Here is a 25,751-nt window from a genome sequence, read left to right as displayed (position 1 = left end):
CGGCGGGCTCCGCGACACTACGGAAAGGCGGGCTTTCCCTCACAGTCCCCAGGCTGCCGTAGTGCCCCGCTGGTCGGCCGCGTGGTCTGGCCGCCAACCGGGCGAACAACAGCCTCGCGGAGCCCCGGTGGGCCAGGACTGAGAGGGGCCTGGGCGGCAGCCGCGCTGCCTAGCCCTCCCCAAAGAGGAGCCGTCCGGCGCCGTGGGCGAAAGGGCCCCAGTCCCCCCTTCCCGTTGCTGCGGACGCCGCACGACCGCAGTAAATAGAGGGCCTGCGCGGCGCTGCCGGGAGATGCGCTCTGGCCCTTCTGAGGGTGGCAAGCGGCCGGGCGCTCCCTCCAGCCCAGGGATAGTCGGAAAGGCGCATGGTCCGACAGAACCTCATCTGGCGAGCGGCTGCACCTTGGGGCTGCCATCTTGACTTTTATGCCGCTCCCGGCAGACGCCCTGCTGCAAGCCAGCGGATCAGCAAAACTCTGCTTCAGGTTTTGCTGCAAGAACTAGGCCAGCACAAGGCAAAAACGAGCTGACCCTGCAACAATGTGGGACAAAGGCTATGAAAGCCAACAACTTTATCAACTGCTTCATTCAACTCACTCTACGCCGTAGCACAGCTAGTGCAACAAGAAAAGAAATGACATCCAGCCTGGTGTCCCTAGAGAGAAGAAAGTTGGATTTACAGATAGCGTCAAGCCGTAATGTGGTTTCTTTGAGTTTGGCTCAGGGTGTTGAGGGAATCCAGGCATTTCTGGCTTATTTCAGGAGCAAACAGGGTGACCGCAAGGACTCCTTGGCTGGTGCTTAAAACAGCCGCACCCCAAAAGATGAAATTGCTGCCAAACTGGGCCATGCCAGCAATACAGCCGCTTGCCTCAGCTGGCCCCAAGTTTAGCAGGATGATAGTCCTTGCAACTTCCCTCTTGCATTGGAGGAGGGGGATGCTGACCGTTTTTATTGTCTCAGACCAGCCTGCTCCAACCAGTGGCCTTCCAGGATTGTGGACTTCAACTCCCGGCATTTCTAGGCACCTGGCCACAGCCCAGGGAAAGTGCCTGAGGCATCTTGGAAAGTTGCTTCTTTGCCTTTTAAGCATCAGCTGGCAGGTGATCAAGATGTGCTGTCTGCTACTGCTGCTGCTGCTGTGAGCTGCTTGGATCAATGCTTACTCTGGCCTTTGGGATTACGAAACAGAGAAATTTGCAGCGATCAGGAACAGAAAAATTGGGCTCTTGTACCGCCTGATCCAACTTGGAATCCTTGGCTACATTTTGGGGTGAGGAAAGAGGGATATTGATACTCTCCTACGGAATCATGAGTCATCTCCAGCAGAAGTTAACAGCTGCATTGGCTGCAGGCATGGCACATCTTGAGATAGACTTCTCTATTTGCTATTATAGAAAAAACACTGACAAGAAGATCTGGAAATGTCAGGAATTCAGGACACTGATAATAGCTCTTCTAACATGATCCTGCAGTACTTCTGGGTTCTGACAGCATGCTAAAGGAGTGGGTGGTCTATGCTTTGGTGTGCTGCTGCCATCTAGTGGTGGTTCACATTTTGCAGTTCAGATCTAGTACCTAATACTGTACTGAGTGATTCCACTCTTCTCTGTGCCTGTGGTGTGAACAAGGCCATCCTACTGAACCAGAAGAGGTTTTTATTTGAACAAATATATTGTGTGAACACACCAATTATGTTTCATTCAACCAGATTTAGGATTTAGTGTGTTGTGCAAATTCAACCCATATGTAATATATTGGTTAATACAACATACTACTTCAAAATGTGTCTTGCTTATTAGGAGACTCATATGCTATGTTTATATGTCATGTGAACCCCGATAATTCAGTAAAGCAAATTGAAGTTGCAGCCTCCAGGATTCCTCTGATTACTACCAGATAAATTTGTGTGCAGGTGAGCACATATCAGGGATCTCTGGGGAGGGAGGGGGTGTCAAGAAAGTTAAGATGGTGATCATGACTGTGACTGAAGCCCCACTGCTTTTAAATGCATGCTGCATGTAAGAAAAAGAGCAGGGCTCCCATTGTGCTGTCCCGGCCACCATCTTGAGTTTTTGACCCCATCCTGCAGACACCCTAACACATATTCATCATTTTATTTTCTGAAGAAGACCTTCTGGGCCAGAGGTATTCTTCTCAATGATGATGATGATGCTAGAGATCAATGTTTTGCTTTGCAACTGATCCTCTTCCCTTCTTAAATATTTAAAATTAGTCACAGGCAGCAAACTTGGGAGGCCACCAAGGGAGATGTCCATGGACACACTGGCACTCATGAGCACCATGTTGGGGAACCAGAGGTAGCCGCCTACTCAATTTAGGATGTGGGAATGAGAATTTATGCCATTTCTGAGCCAAATTGCTGAAGTTACAAATACGACAAATAGCCACCACCAACACAATTTGACAACAGAACTACCTTTTGAAAATCATGGCAGGCTTCACTTCACTGGTTGTGTTCAAGGAGAGTCTAAATGGTCATGGCTCTTCAATCTGGATGCCTGCACTCAATAGCGTCATTGTCCTCTTCCAGTTCTTTAATTCTTTATAAAGTTAACCTCAGAAGAGGCCAATCTCTCAAGGCCATTCAGCATGATGAACCTTTGGAGCAGAAGTTCCCCACCAGAGTCCCCCAGAGAAAGGGCCCCACTCCTTTCAGTTGTCTTGAAATGCCCTGGAGACTGTTCCAGGCTCCTAAATTCAGTGGTCCCTCATAGCTCATCTGGGGACTCTGTTTCCTTGTTGGCTGCTTCTACCTTCTGCTGCATTGCAGGTGGGTGCTTCTAGCCAAGAAGGGTTACCAGGAGAAGGACACCAATCCCCACATCTCTGTGGTCACCAAGCTGAAAGGGATTTCAGTCACACACATTAAAGAACTAGGAGACAGGCTGTGGGATGTGGCAGATTACATGAAACCTCCACAGGTATGCTTCTCATTCCTGAGGACATCAGATCAGGCCATAGCAAAAGAGGACCAACAAATTGCCCCTATGAGGACAAGCAGGAAAGTTGTCACAGGTGTCTTTACACAAACAGAATAAAGTGCCAATTATATCACAGGAAAAGAAGAAGAAGGCCAACATGACCATGAAATGTGGCGTTCCATTCCAAAATGTGAAAAAATTGTAAGCCCACATCATGGTTATCCATGGTTAACTTAATCTTGGTTTATGGGATTATTCAAATTAATCTGCATTTATACTACATGCTGAAACATCTGCTAAGCACACTAGGCTAAAATATGTTTTTTAGTTGTTTACCAAATCCATCTTTTGGTATAATTGTCCATCTGTGTTCTTGGGAAAAAAAATTGAGAGAGTGCTGAGATTCTCTTGAACTAGCAGTCAGATTCTGGTAGTATTTCCGCCTTCTGGTTTATTGCTTTGTTTTCCACCTTCTGGTTTATTGCTTTAATTGCCCTTGAGGAATCTGAGGGAAATAGAAGGAGGAAGGAGTATTAGGTAAGTTCATTGCCTTGAGTTATTTATGAAAAAAAAAAGGCTGAATAAAAATAAAAAAAATGATGCAAATTCTCTGTTGTATTTATTGCCTTTTAAATAGTATAGGAGGAAGGCATTTTTTTAAAAGAGGTGAATGCAGTATGGGAACCCTACCAGGGAGTAGACCCACTGAAATCAGGAGTGATAAACTGACATTCCACTGGTTTCTAGAGATCTCATCTCATAATTATCTCTGGATCCATCCCAGAGTTTTTGAGCCACATGTAGAGCCAAGAGTCATGGCTCTGTCTAGTGAGCAATGTATTGTGAAAAAACCTAAAAGCATGTATTGTGAAACTTAGGGAGAAAGTGTCTTTGCGGTGACCAACTTCATTGCAACTCCAAAGCAAGTGGAAGGCTTACGCCAGAGGTAGGTCACTGGCCGTACCAATGTAATGATTCTGTTTCTTTGGTTATAAATTTGTGTAGCCCCCTGGACGGCTTTTTTTTTAATCTGTTCAATTGTGTCTGATTCTTGGAGGCTGCCTAGACAAGCCCCTGCAGTTTTCTTGGCAAGGTTTTTCAGAAATGGTTTGCCGCTGCCTCCTTCCTAGGGCTGAGAGAGAGGGACTGGCCCAGGGTCGCCCAGCTGGCTTTGTGCCTAAAGCAGGGCTAGAACTCCCGGTCTCCTGGTTTCCAGCCTGGTGCCTTCACCACAACACCAAACTGGCTCTCACTGGACAGCTTGAGAAATGTGAATTATAAATAAATGATTGATTGATAGAATAAATAAATAAGGCCACTGGAGCTTCCCCTGGTTTCTCTCAGGCTCCCTGTCTTACCTGACATTTTGCACTTCTTTAAAAAGTACATTGTTTAAAAATGAGAGGCTGGCATGCTACAAACATGCATCATCTTTATTTCTAGGAATGCTTCTGGAGCCCCAAACCATTCTTAGAAAATACAAAGGCAGGGACAGCCATGGCGGGCAGGGGGGAGCAGTTTAAAAAAAGTCAAGACCGTGTGACCAAAGCAGAATCCCGTGCCCCTTTCTATAGCTTCCTTCCAACCTTCCATAGGATTAACAGGAGCAGTGGCTGGCCACTGCAGCTCGGCGCTTTGTTTGGAAATGTGCCTGTGGTCCAGAAAAAGGGCATGTGTAACCTGAGGAATTAGGAAAAATTCCTGTGGAAACGAGCTGGGAGTCTAGAAGGGTTGCGTGGCCATTCTCACCTGCTTCTCTCCCAGCTTCCTTGCACGAGTCTTGTTTGGACCTCTCGGAGAGTGTTTAGAACAGGATGGACATTAGATTCCTTGTGCCAGCATTGTAAGAAATTGGAAGCTTCTTTATCTTATAGGATAAAGTCTTATCCAGCTATGGCCTTGTTTTGGTTTCAAATCATTCGGTATGTCAGTACAGTATGAAATAAATTCCAAAAATATGGAATATCTCCTGCCATGGGGAGCTTTGGCTCTGTTGAGCCTGGGGCACAGCCAACAGGATAATTTTATGTAACCAGAAAAAAACTTACTCTCCTGATTTTAAGGGTTAAATCCAGGATATGAGTTTGTTACTTATTCTTGAAAAGTCTCTGTGTCCTAAAAATGAGATGGTGAAGGAATGTGTTTTTATATGTTCTAGATTTAATGAAAACTTGTTATTTTCCTTTTTTTATCATATTTAGTTTGTTTTAATCACACTAATATAATTGTTCCCTTTTTTGGTTGGTTTTATAATTTTTTAAATTTCACTATTAGAAATTTTTTTAAAAGCTGGCTGTGTGCCTTTCTGTCACTCATAGCAGCCACTTTATCAGGCAGGATAGTGTTTATATATATTTTCACAACTTCTCAAATGGTATATAAAAAAGCCCCAAATGCCAATAGCAGTTTTTAGAGTGGATCTGCCTGTGTGAGTACAAAACTCACAGAAGTTCCTTGTCTCTGTCTTTTGCAGCATCCCTCTATTCTTGATGGACATTGCAGGCAAGATTTGGACTGTTTTGCAGGAGAGCCTGTTGTCCATGGAAATGGTAACCCCACTGATGCCTGCTCTGGGGCCAATCTGCCCTCTGCTCCTGGTTCATCTTGAAGCTCCTTTCCTCTTCAGGACATTGTACCAGGGAGGGGGTTGGCCTCCTCAGACCACCAGGGGCTTGAACCAGAGATGCCAAGAATTTGAACCCAGGAGGTTCTCTGTGTGAAAAAGCTGCTTGACTGCCCTGCTCTCTTCTCTGATACTTTCTTTGTTGCAAAACCTCTTGCAAAGAATCTGCAGCCTCCTGTTGGACACCCAGCAGGATATAATTGGGTGGACAGGGGATAAGAGTTATGCACCCAGTCAAAGAAATGTGTACCTGAGAATTCTCTCTCTTGCAGGTATAAAAACTGGGAAGTGTGTCCAATTTAATGCCTCCCATAGCAGCTGTGAGATCTACGGGTGGTGTCCAGTGGAAAAGGGAGCCTTGCCTAGGTACTGAAGTTAATCCTTCTTGTTTCTGGCTTGCCACCATCACTAGAGCAGCCTTTCCTAACCTCAGCCTGCAAGTCCCAGAATCTGAGGTTAGAAATTTCAGGGATTGTAGTCTATCATATCTGGGGGAAGCGTCCAGCCTACCAAAGTTATAAAGAAGGCAAGCAGACAATAGTTGTGAAGAAAGAGGGAAGTGCTTTTCAAAAGCCATCACTGCATTCGCTGGATCAGCTGTCTTGTCTGGCTGATAGGCTGTGCAGGTTTTCCAACTATATAACCCTCCAAAATTGATTTAAGCAGGGGCAAAATGAAGCTGTGCATCTACACCATTAGGGACCATTCCATTTCAATCTGCCTTCAAAAACTTTTGCCTGTCTGTGGGACAAAAATCCATCCTGGAGCATCTGCAGGGTGGGGGAGTCAGAAAGGCCGAGAGGGCAGCCACAATCGGGCAACTGAAGCCCTGGCTTGTTTTTATGCAAGTTGGGGTCAGGGCTTCAGTTGCCCAGTTGCGGCTGCCCTCTTGACTTTTTTTTACACACACACACACACACAGACAACCTTGAACCTATCAGTTATCTGCCACCAACTCCACCTAGAAAGATTGTTTTCTCTAGTCGGACTAGCTTAACTGACCACCCAAAGGAGGTAAAAATAGCCAGCTGTTCCATCCTTGCAATGTATACCTTCATTCACAGCCCCACTTCTTCTTTCTCCACCCAGGAAACCACTTTTGGCCGAAGTGGGGAATTTCACTCTTTTCATTAAAATCACCGCCCACTTTACCAAGTTTAAGCTCTCCAGGTAAGGGCCGAGACCTTCAACTGGTGCTGATGGGCAGGAGCAGCAGCTGTGCCTCTTTTCTGCCAAATCCTGCCTGGCCCAGTGGGGAAAAGGGGCTCATCTGCAAAGCATTCAGAAACGAGGGGAGAGGGACGGCTGCACAGCCCTGCTGGAAAGATGCTCAGCCCTCCTTGGCTGCGATGCCCAGGCCCCCAACAGCAGAGTGCAACCCAGGAAGACTGATGCACATTAGACCTCTCATTAGATTGCATGATTAGAAGGCAGAATCTTGGAAACCGGGTAAGCCCAAACGCTCATTAATTAACTTATGAGAGCCACGTCAGCCTCTTTTTCTATCAGAAGGTCGGCGGTTCAAATCCGCGTGACGGGGTGAGCTCCCGTTGCCAGCCCAACCAATGTGAGTAGGTTAATAGGCAGCACTTCGGCGGGCAGGTAACGGCGTTCCGTTTAGTCATGCCGGCCACATGACCACGGAAGTGTCTACGGACAAACGCCGGCTCTTCGGCTGTGAAACGGAGATGAGCACCGCCCCCTAGAGTCAGACACGACTGGACTTAGTGTCAAGGGAAACCTTTACCTTTACCCTTCTGAGATACTGCCATTTCTTTCTCGCCCCAGAGTTCTCTCTGGCAGTGATGCCGCTGCGCTGCTTTTGCAAAACTTTAGCCGTTTGTGTGGTTTCCTTTAAGACCAATGTTCTAGAGACAACAGATGATACCTACTTCAAGGGGTGTCGGTACAGCAACGGTGAAAGCCCGTACTGCCCTGTCTTTTGCCTTTGGGACATGGTCAGCGCAGCGGGAGGAAGATTTGATGAGCTGGCCATCCGGGTGGGTTCTCCTCCTGCGCTGATCAGCAGCCTTCTTGGATGCCTCTCCCAAAGTGGGGGAGGGTGGTTTGGGAGGCAGAGGGCTCTTCCCTTTCCTGGGAAGCCAAGTTGCCCCTCCAGTTTTTGCCATGGGCAATGAGCATGAGGCTTAGAGCCTGAGGATCTGAAGCAAAGGACTTTTCACCTCAGAAGCCTCTCTGTGGCATGCCAGCAGAGGCTTCCATAGCTTCATTCTGTACTGCTGATTAACCACCAATGCAGGGTGCATTGGGCTCCTTTGTATTGGGTGCCCTAAACATCCGTTTGTTGGATTACTGGGTAATAGTTCAGAAAAATTAGCAAGCTCCAGTCAAGCTTGACTCCTGGAAATTTCAAGGATATATCCCTGCAGTTCTCTTGGTAACAGTACAAAAATGGTTTGCCTCTGCCTTTTGAAATGTTATTTGACTTCAGTCTAGCCTGCAGCTCCGAGATTTCCAAATACAGTAATGTCTGGCTTACACTTCACACTAAATCCATGTGAAGCAAACTGGGACTGCAACTTTGACCAGCCTCCGTCAGAATGCCAGCCTCGCTACTCCTTCCACCTCCTGGAGAAGGCGTCCAGTTTCAGGTGGGAGACTCAGCAGGGCCGGGGCTGTGTGTCTGTGTGAATGGATTGCCAGCACAGTGCAAAATACCATGGGTGGCCAGCAAGGGTAACCCATTGTAATATTTACTTTTTCTCATAACATTTGCTGCTTTTGTTAGTCATAGAACACCCCATTAAACAGAACACAGTGTCCTCAGTGTCTCCCCTTCTCCTTCTTGTGCAAGCATTCTTTAGACAACTGAGAGCTCACATGCTTCCAGCCCCATCTTGAGAGTGATAAGGACTATGCATTTGCCTTTTTTTTTCTTTTAAAATGAAAACTGGGCTTCTCAGAAAGCTCCATCTGGGATGCTACTCCTAGTACCCTTTCCTGCAAAGGAACAATACTGGCGCAAGAGCGGGGCGGACCGTGTGCCTTGTCAACTGGACGTGGCTGCTTCCTGCTCTGATGCCCCAACTGTACCCTGGTTCAGCTGTGAGGCCCTGCCACCTGCAAAGGCCAGGCTTGCCAGACCAAGCAGCAGACTGACCACCCTGGCAAAGGGGGCTGCCTGAGCCCACCTCCCAAATCTGTTTCCAGACTTTTACAAGCTTCTTATTCATTCCGCTGGTGGGTCTTCCTCTTCTTCATGCAGAACTGCCACCTGTTATCAGGATCCAGTACACAGTCTCTCCAGGAGCTTGTTGAAACTCTACGGCATCCATTTTGACATTTTGGTCCTGGACCAGGTAAGGCACTGCCTGGTCATGATCCGCAGAGGATTCTCATGGCCAGAGCTGGGAGGCACCTGATCCTTCTCCATAGGTGTTAAAGTGTTGATTCAAATTCCTTCCTTCCCATCTTGCCCCCAGGAGGTGGCACCCAAGAAGATTCCTGCCTCTCCCAACTTGCCTGCTGTCCCATTTCCCCTGTCTTGCCTGGGTTCTCTCCCGCTTTTACTGGCCCTCGCTCTTCCTTTGCTTGTCTTGCAACAAACGCAGCAATGCAGATGAAGGTTCAAGTGCACATGAGGGACAGAGACATAAACCACAGATGACCCTATACATTTCATTCCTGGCGTTTGCTTTGCTCATCCTGGGTGAGGAGGGAGAAGAGACAAGGAGCTTGTAGTTGGGAAGCTCAGCTACCTGCCTCCCTACCCCCACCCCCGTTGTTTTGGTTGAAAGCTATGGCCTGGGCTGGCTCAAACAAGCAGCTCCCAGTCTTGGCCATCCCCCAAGGCTTTGGAACCGACAGGCCTAGGATTGGCAGTAATCCAGCTTAGTGGCAAAGAGGCTGGACTTGGACCAGGAAGGTCCCACTCCAAATCCGCCTTGAACCACGGAGCCTCACATGCAGAGTGCTTGGCTGTCAGCCCAGCTCCCTCTCCAGGTGTTGTGGGCCTCATCTGTTGCTCCTGGATGAAAAGAGGATTTCAGCTGAATGAATAGCCCCATCACAGTGGAGAGCTTTTTCTCCTCTGCCCCCGCCCCTCCATGGAATAGACTTCCACCAGGCTTACGTCTGGAAATGGGTCACTTGAAGTTTAAAGAAGCACTAAAGCCTTTTTTTTTTCCCATGGGCCCCTGCGAAGTTGATTTAAAAAATAGTGATTCTTGCTTATCATTTTAAATGTATAGAGGCTATATGGTACGATGCTATGATTAATTCTAATGTATGACTGTATTGTTGTTTTATTCTAGGTCTGTACTGCGCTTAGTTATATTCACATAATAAATGAAACTACTATGACTGCCTAACATAAATTGTGAGATGAGCCACAGCTCCACCTGACTCTGTGTGCAGCAGAAGCTCCCATTTTGATCTGCGGCAGCATTTCCAGATAGAACCAGGAAAGATCCAGGCCCCGAACCTAGAAAGTCCACATCCACTTACTGCTGACCACCTTCCCTGGCCAGGTGCTTTCCCTCATAGCCAGTGCCCTCCCTGATAGGTTTATAGGAGCCCACCCGGTCGTGGTCCCTCAGGTGCTTGACAAGGGTGAGCGTATCCCCCACCTCAGCCAAGCACACCCAGTTCCAACAGTCTCCCCGAGTTTCTCCTGGCCTCATTGCCCTGTTTTGGTCTGAATCTTTCTGGAAAGATGGGATTCATGCAACATACTAAGCTAGACTTAATTGAGATTGCGTAGTTCCCGGTTCAGTGTGCTGTGAGAGCTTAGCTCTTTTCTTAGTGTGTTGTGTGGACCAAGCCATAATGTTACGGTTTATTTGCTTAGGCCTAGTATGATATTTAAGGGATGCGGTGGCGCTGCGGGTTAAACCGCTGAGCTGTCGATCGAAAGGTCGGCGGTTCGAATCCGTGTGACGGGGTGAGCTCCCGTGGCTAGTCCCAGCTCCTGCTCACCTAGCAGTTCGAAAACATGCAAATGTGAGTAGATCAATAGGTACCGCTTCGGCGGGCAGGTAACGGCGTTCCGAGTCGTCATGCTGGCCACATGACCACGGACGGGTCCTTACGGACAACGCCGGCTCCAAGGCTTAGAAACGGAGATGAGCACCGCTCCCTAGAGTCGGACACGACTGGACTTTACGTCAAGGGAAACCTTTACCTTTACCTTTACCCATGGCGGTCAGCTTGTGTGTGGGGATGGCATTCCTTGGAGCGGTGAGTATGCCCGCCTAGAATTTTTGGCGAGTAAGTGGCCATGTTCCCACTTGCCCTTAATGGCAGCCCAAACCTGCTCAGCAAAGTGTTTTTCTGCCATATGCCCACAACATTGCCTTTATCTCCCCCAGCTCATGATGTTTCCCCCCTTGCTCCCAAACAGGCTGGAGGCAGTCTCCAAACACCACGTCTGTCTGGCTTTGTTCTCTGTTGCCTTGGAAGGGATCAGGGGACTGAGGAGAGAGGCAAGGGACAGCAGACGTCATGCTGGGGTGGGGGAGAGGTCTCTGCTGACTGACCCAAAGAGCCCCCAAGACGGAAGCAGGAAGCCCCCCTCCTCATGCAAACGTTCAGCTTTGCGCCCCAAGGCATCATCCGAGAACATCCAGGCTGCCTGGGGACCACGTGGACACTCTCCTGGGGGCTCCACCCCCAGCGTGTCTCCCACCATTCCACAGGCAGCTGCTCTTTCTCTCTGCCCCCCAACACGCCTCTTCCCCTTCCTGTTCTTTTGGGCCTTTCTGCTCCCACCCACCCCCCAGCACTGCCCGCAACTCTTTAAAATGTGTGGTAACATAGGAAAAGTAAATGCAGGCTACAGAGGCGTCTTTCCTTAAAGCTGGGTAAAACTGCCTCCTCTTGGTTCTCCAGCACCAGAATCCAGGCCTGGGAGGGAGCTCGAGTGGCCCTTGTGCCTGAGACGGGCCAGGCAGCCCCAGAGACCAGCTTCTTCAAAGGGGGCACCGTGAAGCTTACCCAGGGGGCATCCAAGTGGCTTGAGGTTCTTTAACCCCATCCCTGCCCAGAGAGAGCAGCCAGTCTGCACACTGCTTATTTTAAGCTTTGTTTAGCTTTAGCATCACAGGTGGTGTAATCCAGCTTTTGTGACCTGAAATCAGCGTTAACGGCATATGATATGGGTCCAGCTATTGTGGACTGTAAACCAGGGTTAATGAGGTGTATAGATTTTCTTGGCTAAGAGTTAGGGCTAGCCTCTGAATAGCATTTAAGGGGCTATGTTACAAAAGTGGAGAAGAGCCACATAGAATAATTCAAAAAGTAGAGAGGGAATTACATTAATTAAGTACTAATATTAATATTATTTTAACTTCTAAATTTTCCTGGCCAGGATTTCCCTGGCTGCCCACCCTCCCCAATCTGAAAAAAATCCCCTAGAAGGGTTCCCCTCTGAGCTGAATGGAAGGGTGGGAAGCTGCAGGGCCCTGGAGAGAGGACTCTGGATGGATCATTCACACATGCACCACTTGGCTGCCTCTTCACTAAAAAAGCCCAGCACCCACACACACATACTCCAGCCAGGAACATTCCAGGGAAATCCTTTTCCCCTTTAAAGGAATTTCAGGAACACCTTCTCTTTCCTGAACCAGAATCAGAACTGGTAGGAACTGGTAGGGGAAAAAAAAACAGGAAAATTCCTCTGGCTGGTGTTGATCTCAATTTCAGCTGCTCTGTAAAATTAACGAATAATGCTCTGTGAGCATCCTTGGGCCCACAGCAGTGTTAAAGCCCTATTTCTTTAATTCAGTACATCTTAAAGCATTAAATAATGTAATGTCTTGCAGTTAATGGGACCTTTTATGTTTCCAGGGTGCTGTATTTTGTGACCTTGTTCTGTTGTACTTTGACACTAAAGCCGAATTTTATCAGAGTGCGAAGTATGAGGAGGTAACAAGAAGTCAAAGTGTGAAAAAGTATGAGTGTGTGTGCGCGCGTTGCTCCCTTTGAATTTGCTTTCACTCCCAGCAGGGTGTCTGTTGCAAACACACTGCTTCTGTTTGCCCCACGCAGCTCTGCCCCATGAAATGCTCCTTGGCACTGGGGCCCATGGCGGAGGATGTGCTGCTTGCATTCCTTGCCTTGAGGCTGTTGTGTGAGGATCAGCAGTACCTTGGAGGGAGGGGAGGGGAGAAGAGGTTGCCTAAACGTTCTCTGCACTGCTAGGGAAGATTTGTGCTCTCTTCTGTGGGCAGTGGGCAGTGAAGCAAGCCATAAATAAATATGAAATATCCAGTAAATTGGGTGGAGACTCTACGGTGCTCCAGCGGTTGGCCATTGGGGAGGGATGCTTCAGTTGCTCACCAGCATCAGAGGACCAGCGCTCCTCTCAGGCGCTCTGAGGTGTTCAACCATTTTGCAGAATCCTGGGGACTGTGTTCCTTGGACTGCTGGTTTTTGTGTAGCTTCCGCTCCTGAGCTCCTCTACTGAGAACTCCATATCCTCTCCCTCAAAAACTCCTTGCTTCCTCCAGCCCAGGGTTTCTCAACCTGGGCAACTTTACGCTGTGTGGACTTCAACTCCCAGAATTCCCCACACAGCATAATGTTGCCCAGGTTGAGAAACCTTGCTCCAGCTGAAGGGAAAGAGGACAGGGAGGGTCTTGGAAGAGCCCTTCCCAGTCAGGAGGGGGAGTAAGGTGCTGCCCGCCCCCTGGCGCTCCCTCCTCTTTAGAAGGCTTTCCTGGGCTGGTGGCACCAGCTGAGCGGCCTCCCAGACTTCACTTCTCCTGTTTCTGTTTTGCAGGCAAAGCCCCCAAAAGCCAAAGTCAACATCGCTTTGAAACCAGATGACTTACAAGGAGAAAAGGGATCTTTGGCAGACGAGTGCCCGTCTGAAAGAGGAGATGTTGGCACCTAGCTGGCATTTCTGTTTAAACATTTTCAGTTTGAAGAAGGGGCCCTTCCCCACCCCCACCCCAGACCCTGGAAAATCACTGCTGTTTAGAGTAAGTGAAAACTGGACAGGAGGGTCAAGCCACCAGAAATTTAATGTGAGCTTTTGAAAAATCTCAAGATCCAGGAACCATACTTGATGGATTAGCAAAAATGGGAAATTGACAGACACCCCAAATGTTGGATTTGCAGAAATGAAAACTAGCAAAACTGAAATTAACAGACTTAACCAGAAGGAAAAACTGAGAGAAACCGACATTTAAGAGTCCACCCCATCCCTGGTCCAAAGTCTGTTTTAGTTTTGGCCTGACCCCTCATTTCCAGTGGCCCTGCTTCTCTTCGGCTTGCAGGAATTCATCTGTATTGCAGGAAGCGGACTGTTATGCCACTGCACAGAACGTGGGGCAGGTTCAGAGCTGAGAGAGGCCTGGTTTCCCACACGCAGCCCCCAGGGCCTCACCCTGTCTGGCCGCGCTTCAAACTGCATCAGGTAGAACTGCATAGCTAGGTGCTTGGCCATGACTTTGAGGGCAAAGGAAGCTGCCACAATCTCCGAGGTGAGGAAGAGGAGGAGGACCCCATGCACTGCCATTTCCAGGGGCATCTGGATCACGTGATTGTCCGTCAGGATGAACAGCAGGACGGGCATCTCGATCAGGAAGGACAGGAGGAGGAACCCAGCCAGCTCTGGAACCTGCAGGAGCCCACGTGGGGAACAGTTCCATGCAGTGTTCGCCTCTCAGGGACTAGCGTGGCCCCTAAACTCACCCCAGACTGAATCTCAGAAGCCTCTGGGCACCCCTGCTACCCTAGCACAGCCAACTTTGCCTTAAAACTGAGTCTGCTCCTCTTAATGTTCTTCTGTGGCTCGATATTTCAGATTAATTGAACGTGCTTTGAAAATTCACCAGTATTTGACACCTGCTCAGGGGTATCCACCGGGAGGGTCAAAAAAGGTAAGATGGCAGCTTTGCCCATGCAGTCGAAGCTCCACCCCTTTTTGACGTGTACGGCTGCCCCATGCGACAGCCCTGCAGCTGCTTCTGTTTCATTGAAGGCCGGCTGCTTCGGGGACCCCAAACTATTTACTTTCAGTGGTAGATATTTGGCAGTGATGTATAACTGTACCCACAAACTGAGGCAGAGCAGCACCTCGCATTCTGACATTCAAGGCTCAGCAACCTCTCATAGGGTGAGCTGAGCCAGAAAGTCATAAGGCACCAGCTCTCTCCAGGGACTTGTATTCTGAGACAAAATGGACATTCAAACAGCAAATCAGAATTGCAGGTTTGCCCCAAAGCATCCACTGCCGATACTACAAACGTGGAATTTCGCATCTGTTTCAACATTTATGAGTGAGTGACAATCCTAACAGAGGTTTTCTCATGTTTCATAAGCCTGAAGGAGGAGGAGAGCCATTTTGCTGGGGCAGGGTCAGCCCCTTCTCTTCCCCACTTGCCCTCTGAGGGGAGGATGAATAGCAGTCTCTTCCTCCAGGCAGTGAAGGCCTCGGCACTGCTTGCTGCCTCCAGACAGGGCTGGGTATCCCTTCCCTTGCCTCTCCTCTGCTCTGGAAATGCCGACATGCCCTTGAATTGGGTGTCCCTAGGAAATGGTCAAAAAAGTCAAGATGGTGGCCACGACAGTGCAATCAAAGCCCCCCCTGGTTTTTACATGTGTCTCCTGTGATGCACATAAAAATCAGTTTCAATCACACTGTTGCAGCTGCCACCTTGACTTTTTATATTTCAATTTTTGGAGAATAATTTAAGAGAATGATTACTCCTGAAGGATAATCCAGAAGGCCGGATCTCATTCTGTAGATCTGAAGAAAATGGATTCGGGTCCATCAGAAGAGTTCACAGGAAGGGAGTCAAGAAGGTCGTGATGGTGGCCCTGCTACTTTTTTTGTGCTGGCTGGGGAATTCTGGGAGTTGAAGTGCACACACCTTAAAGCCACCAAGGTCGAGGAACACTGCTCTAAGGTGCTGTGCTATAAGAATCTTGTTTAAAAAAAGAAAGATAAGGACAGCAGCTTGCTCTCCTACCTTTTCTTGCAAATTCCCAATGTATCCAAGGTAGAGGCGTAAGGATTCAGCCCCGACAAGCGTCAGGTATGCGGCAACCAGCAAGAACCGATAGTAAGTGGGCAGCAAGCCAAACTGTAGAGGCATAAAAAGAGATGGGGGGGTAATCTTCCAAGGGGCCCCTCCTGCTAAGCCGTTCCTGTGCCTTTCCACTAGTCTTGTCCAGCACAGGGAAGCCTGAAAAGCGCTGGAAAGACTCATCTTCCGGGCTCCGGGATCTTCCGGCTGCAATTCAACAGCAACCCAGGCTAGACTCATGGGCGGCATTCTCACATCCACTTGACGGCCTGCTACTACTCCCACGCTTCCCGGTACTGTAACGATGAATGCTGCCCTCGTTATATCAGGAGCAGCCATCCTTTGCTGGCTGAAATATTTTCTCTCTACATTTTTAAGAAACTAAAGTAAAATAGAGTATGAAGCCACCAGAGGTGGGTTTTACGGGATCTGGTGTCCTCTAGACCAGCGGTTCCCAACCTTTTTGGCACCAGGGACCGGTTTTGTGGAAGAATTTTTCCACGGGGGTGGGGGGTGGGGAGGCCCTCAACCAGGGTCTGTGTCACCCGGGCAAACATGGATTCCGCGCCCAATTTGGCGCCCCCTCCCAGTGCGGCGCCCGGAGCACATGCCCTGTTTGCGCCCCCCCCCCCCCGTTGCGGCCCTGCTTGGCACCATCCGAGGGCAGGACCACCCGCTCCAGCCTTCTCTTCCGTCTCCGCGACGAGGATGAAGCGAAGCAGGAGGCGGCCAGGGGAGCGGGTCTCCCCTCGGGATCCCGCAGGGGCCGGGCGGAGAAGGTGGGCCGCTGCCGGTGCTGCTGCGGACGGACCGAGAGCCAAGTCCAGGCTCGGAAGCGAAGAGCGGCGCCAAGCAGCGGCTGGACTGCCTCTCTGCGCCAAGCGCGGCGGCTTCTCCAAGCGGGGGCCCCGTGCAAGTTGTCCTCCGCCCTGCCAAGCTCCCCCAGGCGGAGCGATCCCCCCCCCCCGCGCGTTCGTGATCCTGCGAGCCCGCCCCCGCCGGCTTTTAAGGCACCCTCCCGGAGCCCGCGTCAACGTCGCCCGCCGGCCACCCGCCGAGGCTGGGGCAGATCTGCCCACCGGCACGCCCCGGGCGAGGCTTCGCACCGTGCGCCTGCGCTCGGGCAGCGCGGCCGGGAGAGAAGGGGAGGGGGACGCCCCCGCCCCTCCGAGCAGCGCCCTGGCTTTGCTGCGCTGCTCGGCGGGGGAAACTACGGCGTGCTCAGATCCATCCCGGCAGCGAGCAAAAGGGGGAGAGGGTGAGGAGACTGCCCGCCCCCCCGTGTAGGACCCGATCGGGGAGGAGAAAGGTGTGAGACTCGCTCGCCCACCGCTCACCTCCTGCTGTGCGGCCCGGTTCCTAACAGGCCACGGGCTGGTACCGGTCCGCAGCCCGGGGGTTGGGGACCCCTGCTCCAGACCCAGTTTGAGCCCTGAGTTAATCCTCTCTTCCAGGAAACGGGGGGTGTTTGAAGGTAAGCTGACACTCTTCTGCCTCATGCTGACTTTTCATCTTGGTCTGAGGCAATGACCCTTCTCTTGACCCAGTTAAAAGTGCAGTGAGGACCCAACACTTCTGAGGGACCCAAAGCTCTCAGCATAATGGCTTGGTGGCTTATGAGATTTGGTTTTCCTGAAGTCCTCAGGAAGATGGATTCCAAAAGGAACAGCCCCGGGTTTCCTTGCAATGTCTTCCAAATCTCTTGCAGATCATAGCATCAGCAACTATGTCTGTGCAACACATTTAAACTGGCTGGCAGTATTAACCCACCTTCTGACTTCTCCTAACATACTGATCTGCAGAAAGCTTACCAAGATTAACCTAACCAAGGTGAGCATCTAGTGCAAATGCAGCTGCCTAGTCTTGACCTGACATGAGTCAGTGTCTGGTGAGAAAGTAGCCATAGAATCGGGGGCTCTGTGGTGCAAGATCTGCTGTGCAGAAGGCTGGAACAGCAGCATCCCGGAGCGAAGGTTGTCCTGCTCTGCCCTCCACCTTCCCCAGAGGTGAAGTTCCTGCCCCTTTGGCTTGGCAGCCAAGGGGTGTCTCCCTTGAGGGTGAGCTCTGCTACCCTGCTTTGTTCCTTCCACCCCTTGGTTCTAGACTTGCCCTCTGAGCAACAAAAGGATCACTGCTGTGCAGACTTCATGCACTCAGGGAAGGTCCCCCAGATGTTCCTGAAGGCCAATTTCCCATCTCTCTGCCCTCAGCCATGCCAGCTGTAGTGAGGCGTTCTAGTTCAGCAACATCTGATGTGCATCTCCTGCTCACTAGACCATGCACTGCAGCTGAAGGGAGCATTGCACAAGTGTTTGAGGAGACTCTGCCTCTGGTACAGCTCCACCTCTGGGAGCCCTCCAGCTGCAAGCCCTGTTTGCAGACTCCAGTCATAGAGCAGCCTGAAAAAGGTCCTTTCCTCCATCCTGGGCAGGGGGAGGACCATTGCCTGGAGCAGCCATCCGGTGAGCACTTTACCTTCAGCTCCAGCATAATCACTTCTGACAGGCTCCAGAAGGGGAAGTAGAAGGCGTTGAAATAGAGTAGCATCTGTAAGGGCAGGCTGGAGAGCATCGTGTAGCCTTCAGGGGACAGAAAAACCACTGTCAGTGAGAAAACTGTTTCCTAGATTGCCTTCGATTTTGTGATAGACCTTTGAATCATGGAATCCTGGAGTGGAAGAGGCCTTTTGCTCTCATGTTGAACCCCTTGTTCAATGCAGGAATCTGAATCCAAGCCCTTCAGAGAAGCCTCTGCTATACCAAGTTTTGACTGGCAGATAAGGGTAGCCCAGAGGCATCAAATGGTGACTGGTGAGAACAGCTGGAATTTGAAGTGCAAAATCATCACTGATGCCGTGATATTTTTTCTGTGGATCCTAACTTGAAAGACGAGTGACAGAAAATGGCATCCTGCCCTCTCCCACTGTTTGGGAATGGAGCTTAGAAATGGTTGTTCCAGATGTCAAAGCATTAAAAAAGATGCCAAGATGTTGGCATGATTCAGTTTGGTTCATGCAAATGAACTGAAGTTTTCTAAGGGTGGCAATATATGACAGGACTTCTGAAGGATGAGAACCAATATCTGAGCCAAACCCTCTGCACTACCAAGACCCCTGAACTCAGGTAGCCTCCTTAATGGCCTGCTTAGGCATTTGCAGATGCTACTCACAAGTTACCTTAAATCAGCCCTTGTATTTAAATAAAAATAAATAAATAAAAATACCCTTGTATTTTTAAATGGGAACTAACCACAAAAACTGACTAGTGCCAACTTCCAGTTTATTATTCCGCTTATCTCACTAGAAGTGGAAAATCTAACCCATGCTATGATTGACATTTGACATCCTTACTGGTCAGTGTTTATTACACAACTTCAAAAAGGTGGTCTGTGCCGTCCTTCAGTGGGCAGAACCTTGTGCTCTGTCCCCCGCCCTGTTCAAATAAACTTGGCTCAGGCAGATCGGGTGGTCTCCGCTCGTCAAGAGGGCCGTGGGGAATGTTTCTCCCTCACTTTGTGAGAATGTCCCTGCTCCAGTCTTGTCATGGCTGACAGTGAAGCCACGCTCTGCAAAAAGGACCAAGTGCGCTTTCTCAGACCCACCTGAGACGCAGAGAGGAGGGCTGCCCCATCTGCCCGTAGCCGAACGGAAAGAGGTCTGTTGGCCAACGGAGGGGGATGAAACCCAGACCTTGGCAGGGCTTGCACGAGAGGGCAAATGCAAGCATTGAGAAGGAGGGGTGCCCGAATGCAGCTCCACCCCTTTCTGAATGGGCATGGATGGAAATTAGCACCATGTCACACCTACACTGTGATTAAAGGAAGAAGATATTGGTCACTAGAGGAGGCAATCCATTTTTCCCATGACCTGTTCCTGGGGATTGGATGTCCACAGGGAGTAAAAAAAGTTAAATGGTGGTACAATCATGCAGCCAAAGCTCTGCCCCTTTTAATGCACATTGCAAGTAAAAGGGGCGGGATTTTGATCACATGGTTATGGTCACCACCTTGACTTTTTTGACCCCATCTGCAGGCATCTCTGCTGGGAATCAAGTCAAATGCTGCCTTCAGGTCTATGAAGGCTATGAAGGATTTTCCCAGGGAACAAGGGCTACTTTTTTCAGCTAGATGCTGATGGACAAGGCAATGCTCCCAAGCTGACCTGCTTTCCCTAATGCAAACTTGTTATTCTGCCAAAGTTTCATCCCCTGATTTTAGTCCACTGGTTCATAAGAGCAGCATCTGGCATAAAGGTGGCATACAAGACTCAGCAAACTGGGCGCTAATTTGCTGGGCTTCTTACACTGCCTAAATTGTTCTGGGGGGAAATGGGAGGAGGAAGCACTTTGAACCGTGAGCTCTGGAACAAAAGATGAGATGCAAATTCAGCAAATGCATAAATATCCTGGAACGATGATAGCTTTGCTGTAACCTGATGGCCCCGGGACTGAAGGGTCCATCTGAGTAAGAAGGTTAGCCAATATCGATGCCCATAATCAACAATCCTCTTCCATAATTCTGCTGGAAAGAAGTCACCCCGGGGGCTTTGCCGGGGAGGCCAGCTAGCAACGGAAGAGTTCAAAACTAGCAGGAGGCAACAGCGCTTGACCTGGGTACTCATTGAGGCCCACTGCTATTTCATGTCCTTTCAGCAGGAACTGGGGAGGGGGTGGAGGGGGTGTCAAAAAAGTCAAAATGCTGCATGTAAAAAGCAGGGCCTCAATTGCACAGTTGTGGTCACCATCTTGACTCTTTTGTCCCACTCACCCTCGTGTGGTTGCCCCTGCTCCTGACATGGTCCCTGTTCTCTTTCTTCCCACTGCCACACCAGGCAGGGATCAAGCCTCCCTCAGCTGGGCGAGGCCTACACAGATTTCATGCCAGCCTGGAGCAAATGCTGAATCTTGAAAATACCAAGATGAACTTTCCAGCCCCCTTTCCAGCAAGTTCATTAAAGCAAAGCCTCCCTGCATGATTAGAAGTGCTTCCACCCAGATTTCTCTCCACCTGGGCTGAGTTGGCATTGAGGGGGTAAGCTGCCAACCAAGTCTCCTTCTGCCTCTTGCTTGCCCCTTCATTCCTTTCCCAGCTGGCCCACAATCACTCACAGCAGGGACTCCTCTCCTGAGGTCATTCTCTGCTTGGGAGCCCTCCAGACTGGACCATCCGGCCTTTGTGGTGTCGCTGCCTTCGGCACCAGGCACGGGGGCCAGACCCGCAGCTAGGAGTGCTTCAGGCAGCAGGCGTCCCTCCCTGCAAAGGGGGTGGGGGTCTAAGCCCCTCCTGCACTGCTTGGCAGCCCAACCCCCCACCAGTACCTGGCTGGTAGATCTCAGCCATGCTGCTGTCCTAGGTCTGGGTGTTGCTGGAGAGTCACCACATTCACCAAATCTTCCAGAGATCCAGAGGGAAGTCGCAGCCCCCCACCCCATGCAGTATCATACTCTGTCCCCCTCTGTCCTGTCACCTTCCCCACCCCCTGCTGGATAACATAAGAGCGGGAATGGCTGTGCTTAATCGCATTATCAGGCCAGGCTGCCCAAACTGTCACTCCAGCCAGGGGCTGTTGATTAATCTGGTGGTGCCCAAAATAGGACAGGGCAAGGAGGAGAACATTACAAGGGCTGTTTTTCTGGCCTTAGCAAGTCTGACACTGCCAGCTTACAAACAGCCTCACTAGCTGCTCCCTTTCTGACCCCTCATTTAGAGCATCGAAGAGGGGTCTCAGCTGACCCTCAGGCTACGCACAGCTTTCCATGTCTGTTTTTTGAAGGTCAAGGGGTTACAAAACAGAGAGGAGTCGGCCATCTTGCGGCCAAATCTTGTGAGCCTCATGAAATACACACCCAAAGGTCCCAACTGGTTGCTTAGAAGGTTGGAAACGTTGCCCCTCTCCCCCACAAGGTCTGAGTTGGTTGGTTGGTTGATGGAGGTCCCAACCAACTCAGACCTTGCACAGAGCCTGAGATCCAGAATTGAGCACACAAAGCCTTCAGATGAGGATGGCAAAGGAGGCATTTTATCATTGACTCAGGAATGATTAATAGGCCACATTCCCAAAAGTAATGAGATGGAGCCAGGACAAAAATAGCATTGGGTTTGGTTTCATTTGCATGTATTAATATAACGAAGATGAATCCCTTTGTTGTGCGTCTGATAATTGGGTGCTTCTAGCAGTTGATGGTGGTCTCAGGTTTTTGGGGAGCAGATATTTTCCTGGCGGCTCCTGGGTGCTAAATATTTGCCCTGCAGCTGAAGGCCAGCAGGAGGCAAAGAAGTGCGAATGGCATCCCTGCTCGCTCTCCCTTGCCCCAACTTAGGAAGGGTGCAGAGGAAGGTTCCATCAGATTTCTCCTCTGGGCATAGCCCCATTCACCAGGGGAACTTGCTTTTTAGAAACCTAAAGTAAACTTGCACAGGATCTGGCTGTGCCAAGAGAAAGGGCACAGGGTCCAAGGAAGTTGGGCTAGTTCAGTGCTACCGGTTGGCCAACACATCGTGCTAAACTGTAGCTTAACTCTGGTTTATTGAAAAAGCTGTAAATTTTCACTTACAAGACAGTTGCTGGGGTTACATGAAGGCACATGCTGGCTGCCAGACCATGACGTGGCAAAAGGCCTTGCCAGCATGACTTGCTCCATCCCTACAGCTAAGTTCTCATTGGCCTTGGCAGCAAAGCCAATTGGCACCACTCTCCTTTGATGTGGTGCATGAACTGCTGCATTTCCACTGCCTGCTGTCGGTCTTCTTGGCAGCTCTACTTTTACTGCTCCTCCCCTAGTTTTGAAAGTGTTCTTTATAAAAATACAGAGTTCTTTCCAAGACTGAAGGACAAATCTATTAACTATAAGTAGAGTTAAGATTAAGATTAGGGTTGGAGTCCTTCAACACTGGGAAGACACATTTATGGCTCCAAACTGCGCAGTGGTTCGAAGACCTGATGTTCCTGGCAATTTATGAATGAGGTGCAGGGGTGTCCGCAGTCATGATGGCTGTGATGCAAGACGGTGGCCGTGATGGTGGCCATGTTTACATTGTTTCCAAAAACCAAGAGCTCTGCCTCTTTTTTATGTGCAGGTACAGATTATGCAGAGCCTCGTGTGGCGCAGAGGGGTAGGTGGCAGTATTGCAACCGAAACTCTCCCCAAGACCCCGGTCCGATCCCAGAGGAAGCTGGATTCTATCTTGGGTAGCCGGCTCAGGTCAACTCAGCCTTCCCTCCTTCCGAGGTTGGTAAAATGAGCACCCGGCTTGCTGGGGAAGGGGCCGACTGGGGAAGGCAGTGGCAGACCACCCTGCTCTACAGTCTGCCAAGAAAACACCGCAAAAGCGGCATCCCCCCAAAGGGTCAGACGTGACCCGGTGCTTGCACAGGGGACCTTTCACCACCACAGATTATGTGCAAACCATTATATTGACTTACAGTCACCATATGAAACTATTGTAACTGTGTAAAACGGAAGGCCTCATATGTAATAATGTTGTCGTCGTTGTTTTCCTTTTTCTAATGTTTTCCTTTTTTCTGTTTAGTAAAATTAATAAACTAAAGAGATTAGGGAAGACCCGCAGATCAGCTAGATATGAGCTCACTAATATTCCTAAGGAATATGCAGTGGAGGTGAAGAATAGATTTAAGGGACTGGACTTAGTAGAAAGGGTCCCGGAAGAACTCTGGACAGAAGTTTGCAACATTGTTCAGGAGGCGGCAACAAAATACATCCCAAAGAAAGAGAAAACCAAGAAGGCAAAATGGCTGTCTGCTGAGACACTAGAAGTAGCCCAAGAAAGAAGGAAAGCAAAAGGCAACAGTGATAGGGGGAGATATGCCCAATCAAATGCGAAATTCCAGAGGTTAGCCAGAAGAGATAAGGAATTATTTTTAAACAAGCAATGCGTGGAAGTGGAAGAAGACAATAGAATAGGAAGGACAAGAGACCTCTTCTAGAAAATTAGAAACATCGGAGGTAAATTCCAGGCAAAAATGGGTATGATCAAAAACAAAGATGGCAAGGACCTAACAGAAGAAGAAGAGATCAAGAAAAGGTGGCAAGAATATACAGAAGACCTGTATAGAAAGGATAACAATATCGGGGATAGCTTTGACGGTGTGGTCAGTGAGCTAGAGCCAGACATCCTGAAGAGTGAGGTTGAATGGGCCTTAAGAAGCATTGCTAATAACAAGGCAGCAGGAGACGACGGCATCCCAGCTGAACTGTTCAAAATCTTGCAAGATGATGCTGTCAAGGTAATGCATGCTATATGCCAGCAAATTTGGAAAACACAAGAATGGCCATCAGATTGGAAAAAATCAACTTATATCCCCATACCAAAAAAGGGAAACACTAAAGAATGTTCAAACTATCGAACAGTGGCACTCATTTCACATGCCAGTAAGGTAATGCTCAAGATCCTGCAAGGTAGACTTCAGCAATTCATGGAGCGAGAATTGCCAGATGTACAAGCTGGGTTTAGAAAAGGCAGAGGAACTAGGGACCAAATTGCCAATATCCTCTGGATAATGGAAAAAGCCAGGGAGTTTCAGAAAAACATCTATTTCTGTTTTATTGACTATTCTAAAGCCTTTGACTGTGTGGACCATAACAAATTGTGGCAAGTTCTTAGTGGTATGGGGATACCAAGTCATCTTGTATGCCTCCTGAGGAATCTGTATAACGACCAAGTAGCAACAGTAAGAACAGACCACGGAACAACGGACTGGTTTAAGATTGGGAAAGGAGTACGGCAGGGCTGTATACTCTCACCCTACCTATTCAACTTGTACGCAGTGCTGGGCTTGAGGAATCCAAGGCTGGAGTTAAAATCGCTGGAAGAAACATTAACAATCTCAGATATGCAGATGATACCACTTTGATGGCTGAAAGCGAAGAGGAACTGAGGAGCCTTATGATGAAGGTGAAAGAAGAAAGTGCAAAAGCTGGCTTGCAGCTAAACCTGAAAAAAACCAAGATTATGGCAGCCAGCTTGATTGATAACTGGCAAATAGAGGGAGAAAATGTAGAAGCAGTGAAAGACTTTGTATTTCTAGGTGCAAAGATTACTGCAGATGCTGACTGCAGTCAGGAAATCAGAAGACGCTTAATCCTTGGGAGAAGAGCAATAACAAATCTCGATAAAATAGTCAAGAGCAGAGGCATCACACTGACAACAAAGGTCCGCATAGTTAAAGCAATGGTGTTCCCCGTAGTAACAAATGGCTGCGAGAGCTGGACCATAAGGAAGGCTGAGAGAAGGAAGATAGATGCTTTTGAACTGTGGTGTTGGAGGAAAATCCTGAGAGTGCCTTGGACTGCAAGAAGATCAAACCAGTCCATCCTCCAGGAAATAAAGCCAGACTGCTCACTTGAGGGAATGATATTCAAGGCAAAACTGAAATACTTTGGCCACATAATGAGAAGACAGGACACCCTGGAGAAGATGCTGATGCTAGGGAGAGTGGAAGGCAAAAGGAAGAGGTGCCGACCAAGGGCAAGATGGATACATGATATTCTAGAGGTGATGGATTCGTCCCTGGGGGAGCTGGGGGTGTTGACAACCAACAGGAAGCTCTGGCTTGGGCTGGTCCATGAAGTCATGAAGAGTCGGAAGTGACTAAACGAATAAACAACAACAAAATTAATAAAGGCAAACACTGTTTTGTTTTGTTTTTTAAGAGGAAGGTCTCCCACTTCCCAAGGGCCTTGCTGCGGCTGCTCCCATTCCAGAGTTCTGTCAGTCCAGCAGCACCAACCCAACAGGCCCTGGGAGGCTGGTGCCCAGTGTCAGGATGGAGGAGGCGGGCAGGGGAGGGGGGACATAGCCTGCAGCCATGGGAGTGGACACATCTTCCTTGGGCTACAGCATCCCCACCACCAGCAGACTAAATCCACTCCTTGGGCCATTTGGGGGCTACAGGTGTCTCTCATAGAATCATCAGGCTGGGATGCAGCCAGAAGAAGGAAGCAAGCAGGAGGTTTGATCTGGAACACTTGGACTGCATCTCCCATTTCCCAACCTAACATGGTTTCAGCCAGGAATGCAGGGCATAATGGAAGTTGTAGTCCAACAGGAGTGGAAGATGCCAGGTGGGAAACCCCACCTCCCTCCCTCCCTCCCCTTCCTTCGTGTTTAGCCTGCGCCCAGGGTGACTGGCCAGCTCCGTGGAGCAGAAAGGTGCCCTGCCTAGAGCACAGG

The 25,751-nt window shown here is 49.5% G+C and overlaps 2 protein-coding genes across 2 annotated transcripts; one reads left to right on the top strand and one right to left on the bottom strand.

Annotated features, from left to right (window-relative positions):
• The first annotated feature begins 556 nt into the window (after positions 1–556).
• LOC134505866 (P2X purinoceptor 6-like) lies at positions 557–13,470 on the top strand. Its single transcript, XM_063315803.1, has 14 exons — positions 557–695; positions 1,147–1,273; positions 2,795–2,945; positions 3,824–3,884; positions 5,396–5,494; positions 5,841–5,934; positions 6,658–6,738; positions 7,331–7,620; positions 8,093–8,180; positions 8,795–8,888; positions 10,059–10,140; positions 11,625–11,632; positions 12,376–12,453; positions 13,310–13,470. The coding sequence occupies exons 1-14, from the start codon at positions 557–559 to the stop codon at positions 13,421–13,423; spliced, it is 1,506 nt and encodes a 501-aa protein (XP_063171873.1). The 3' UTR covers positions 13,424–13,470.
• Positions 13,471–13,549: 79 nt separating this feature from the next.
• Positions 13,550–19,338, bottom strand: LOC134505865 (transmembrane protein 17B-like). The gene is made up of 4 exons (XM_063315802.1): positions 19,164–19,338; positions 18,039–18,142; positions 15,507–15,620; positions 13,550–14,152 (listed from the first exon to the last, which is right to left on the bottom strand). The coding sequence occupies exons 1-4, from the start codon at positions 19,336–19,338 to the stop codon at positions 13,754–13,756; spliced, it is 792 nt and encodes a 263-aa protein (XP_063171872.1). The 3' UTR covers positions 13,550–13,753.
• Between the last annotated feature and the right edge of the window lie 6,413 nt (positions 19,339–25,751).

The sequence above is a fragment of the Candoia aspera genome, chromosome 15 (assembly GCF_035149785.1).
Source record: "Candoia aspera isolate rCanAsp1 chromosome 15, rCanAsp1.hap2, whole genome shotgun sequence".
NCBI lineage: Eukaryota > Metazoa > Chordata > Lepidosauria > Squamata > Boidae > Candoia > Candoia aspera.
Note: the sequence above shows the minus strand (reverse complement) of the source record. Positions and strands in the feature narration are given on the sequence as shown.

Bases quoted from the DNA above. Each gene is read 5' to 3' on its own strand.
- LOC134505866 (XM_063315803.1), top strand. From the start codon at position 557: ATGAAAGCCAACAACTTTATCAACTGCTTCATTCAACTCACTCTACGC. The intron at 2,946-3,823 runs GTATGCTTCTCA...TGTGAAACTTAG, and splicing joins ATTACATGAAACCTCCACAG to GGAGAAAGTGTCTTTGCGGT. The intron at 5,495-5,840 runs GTAACCCCACTG...TCTCTCTTGCAG, and splicing joins GCCTGTTGTCCATGGAAATG to GTATAAAAACTGGGAAGTGT.
- LOC134505865 (XM_063315802.1), bottom strand. From the start codon at position 19,338: ATGCCCATTCAGAAAGGGGTGGAGCTGCATTCGGGCACCCCTCCTTCT. The intron at 18,143-19,163 runs GTGGGTCTGAGA...TGTCCCCTGAAG, and splicing joins CCCTCCTCTCTGCGTCTCAG to GCTACACGATGCTCTCCAGC. The intron at 14,153-15,506 runs GTAGGAGAGCAA...GGGCTCCTGCAG, and splicing joins TTGGGAATTTGCAAGAAAAG to GTTCCAGAGCTGGCTGGGTT.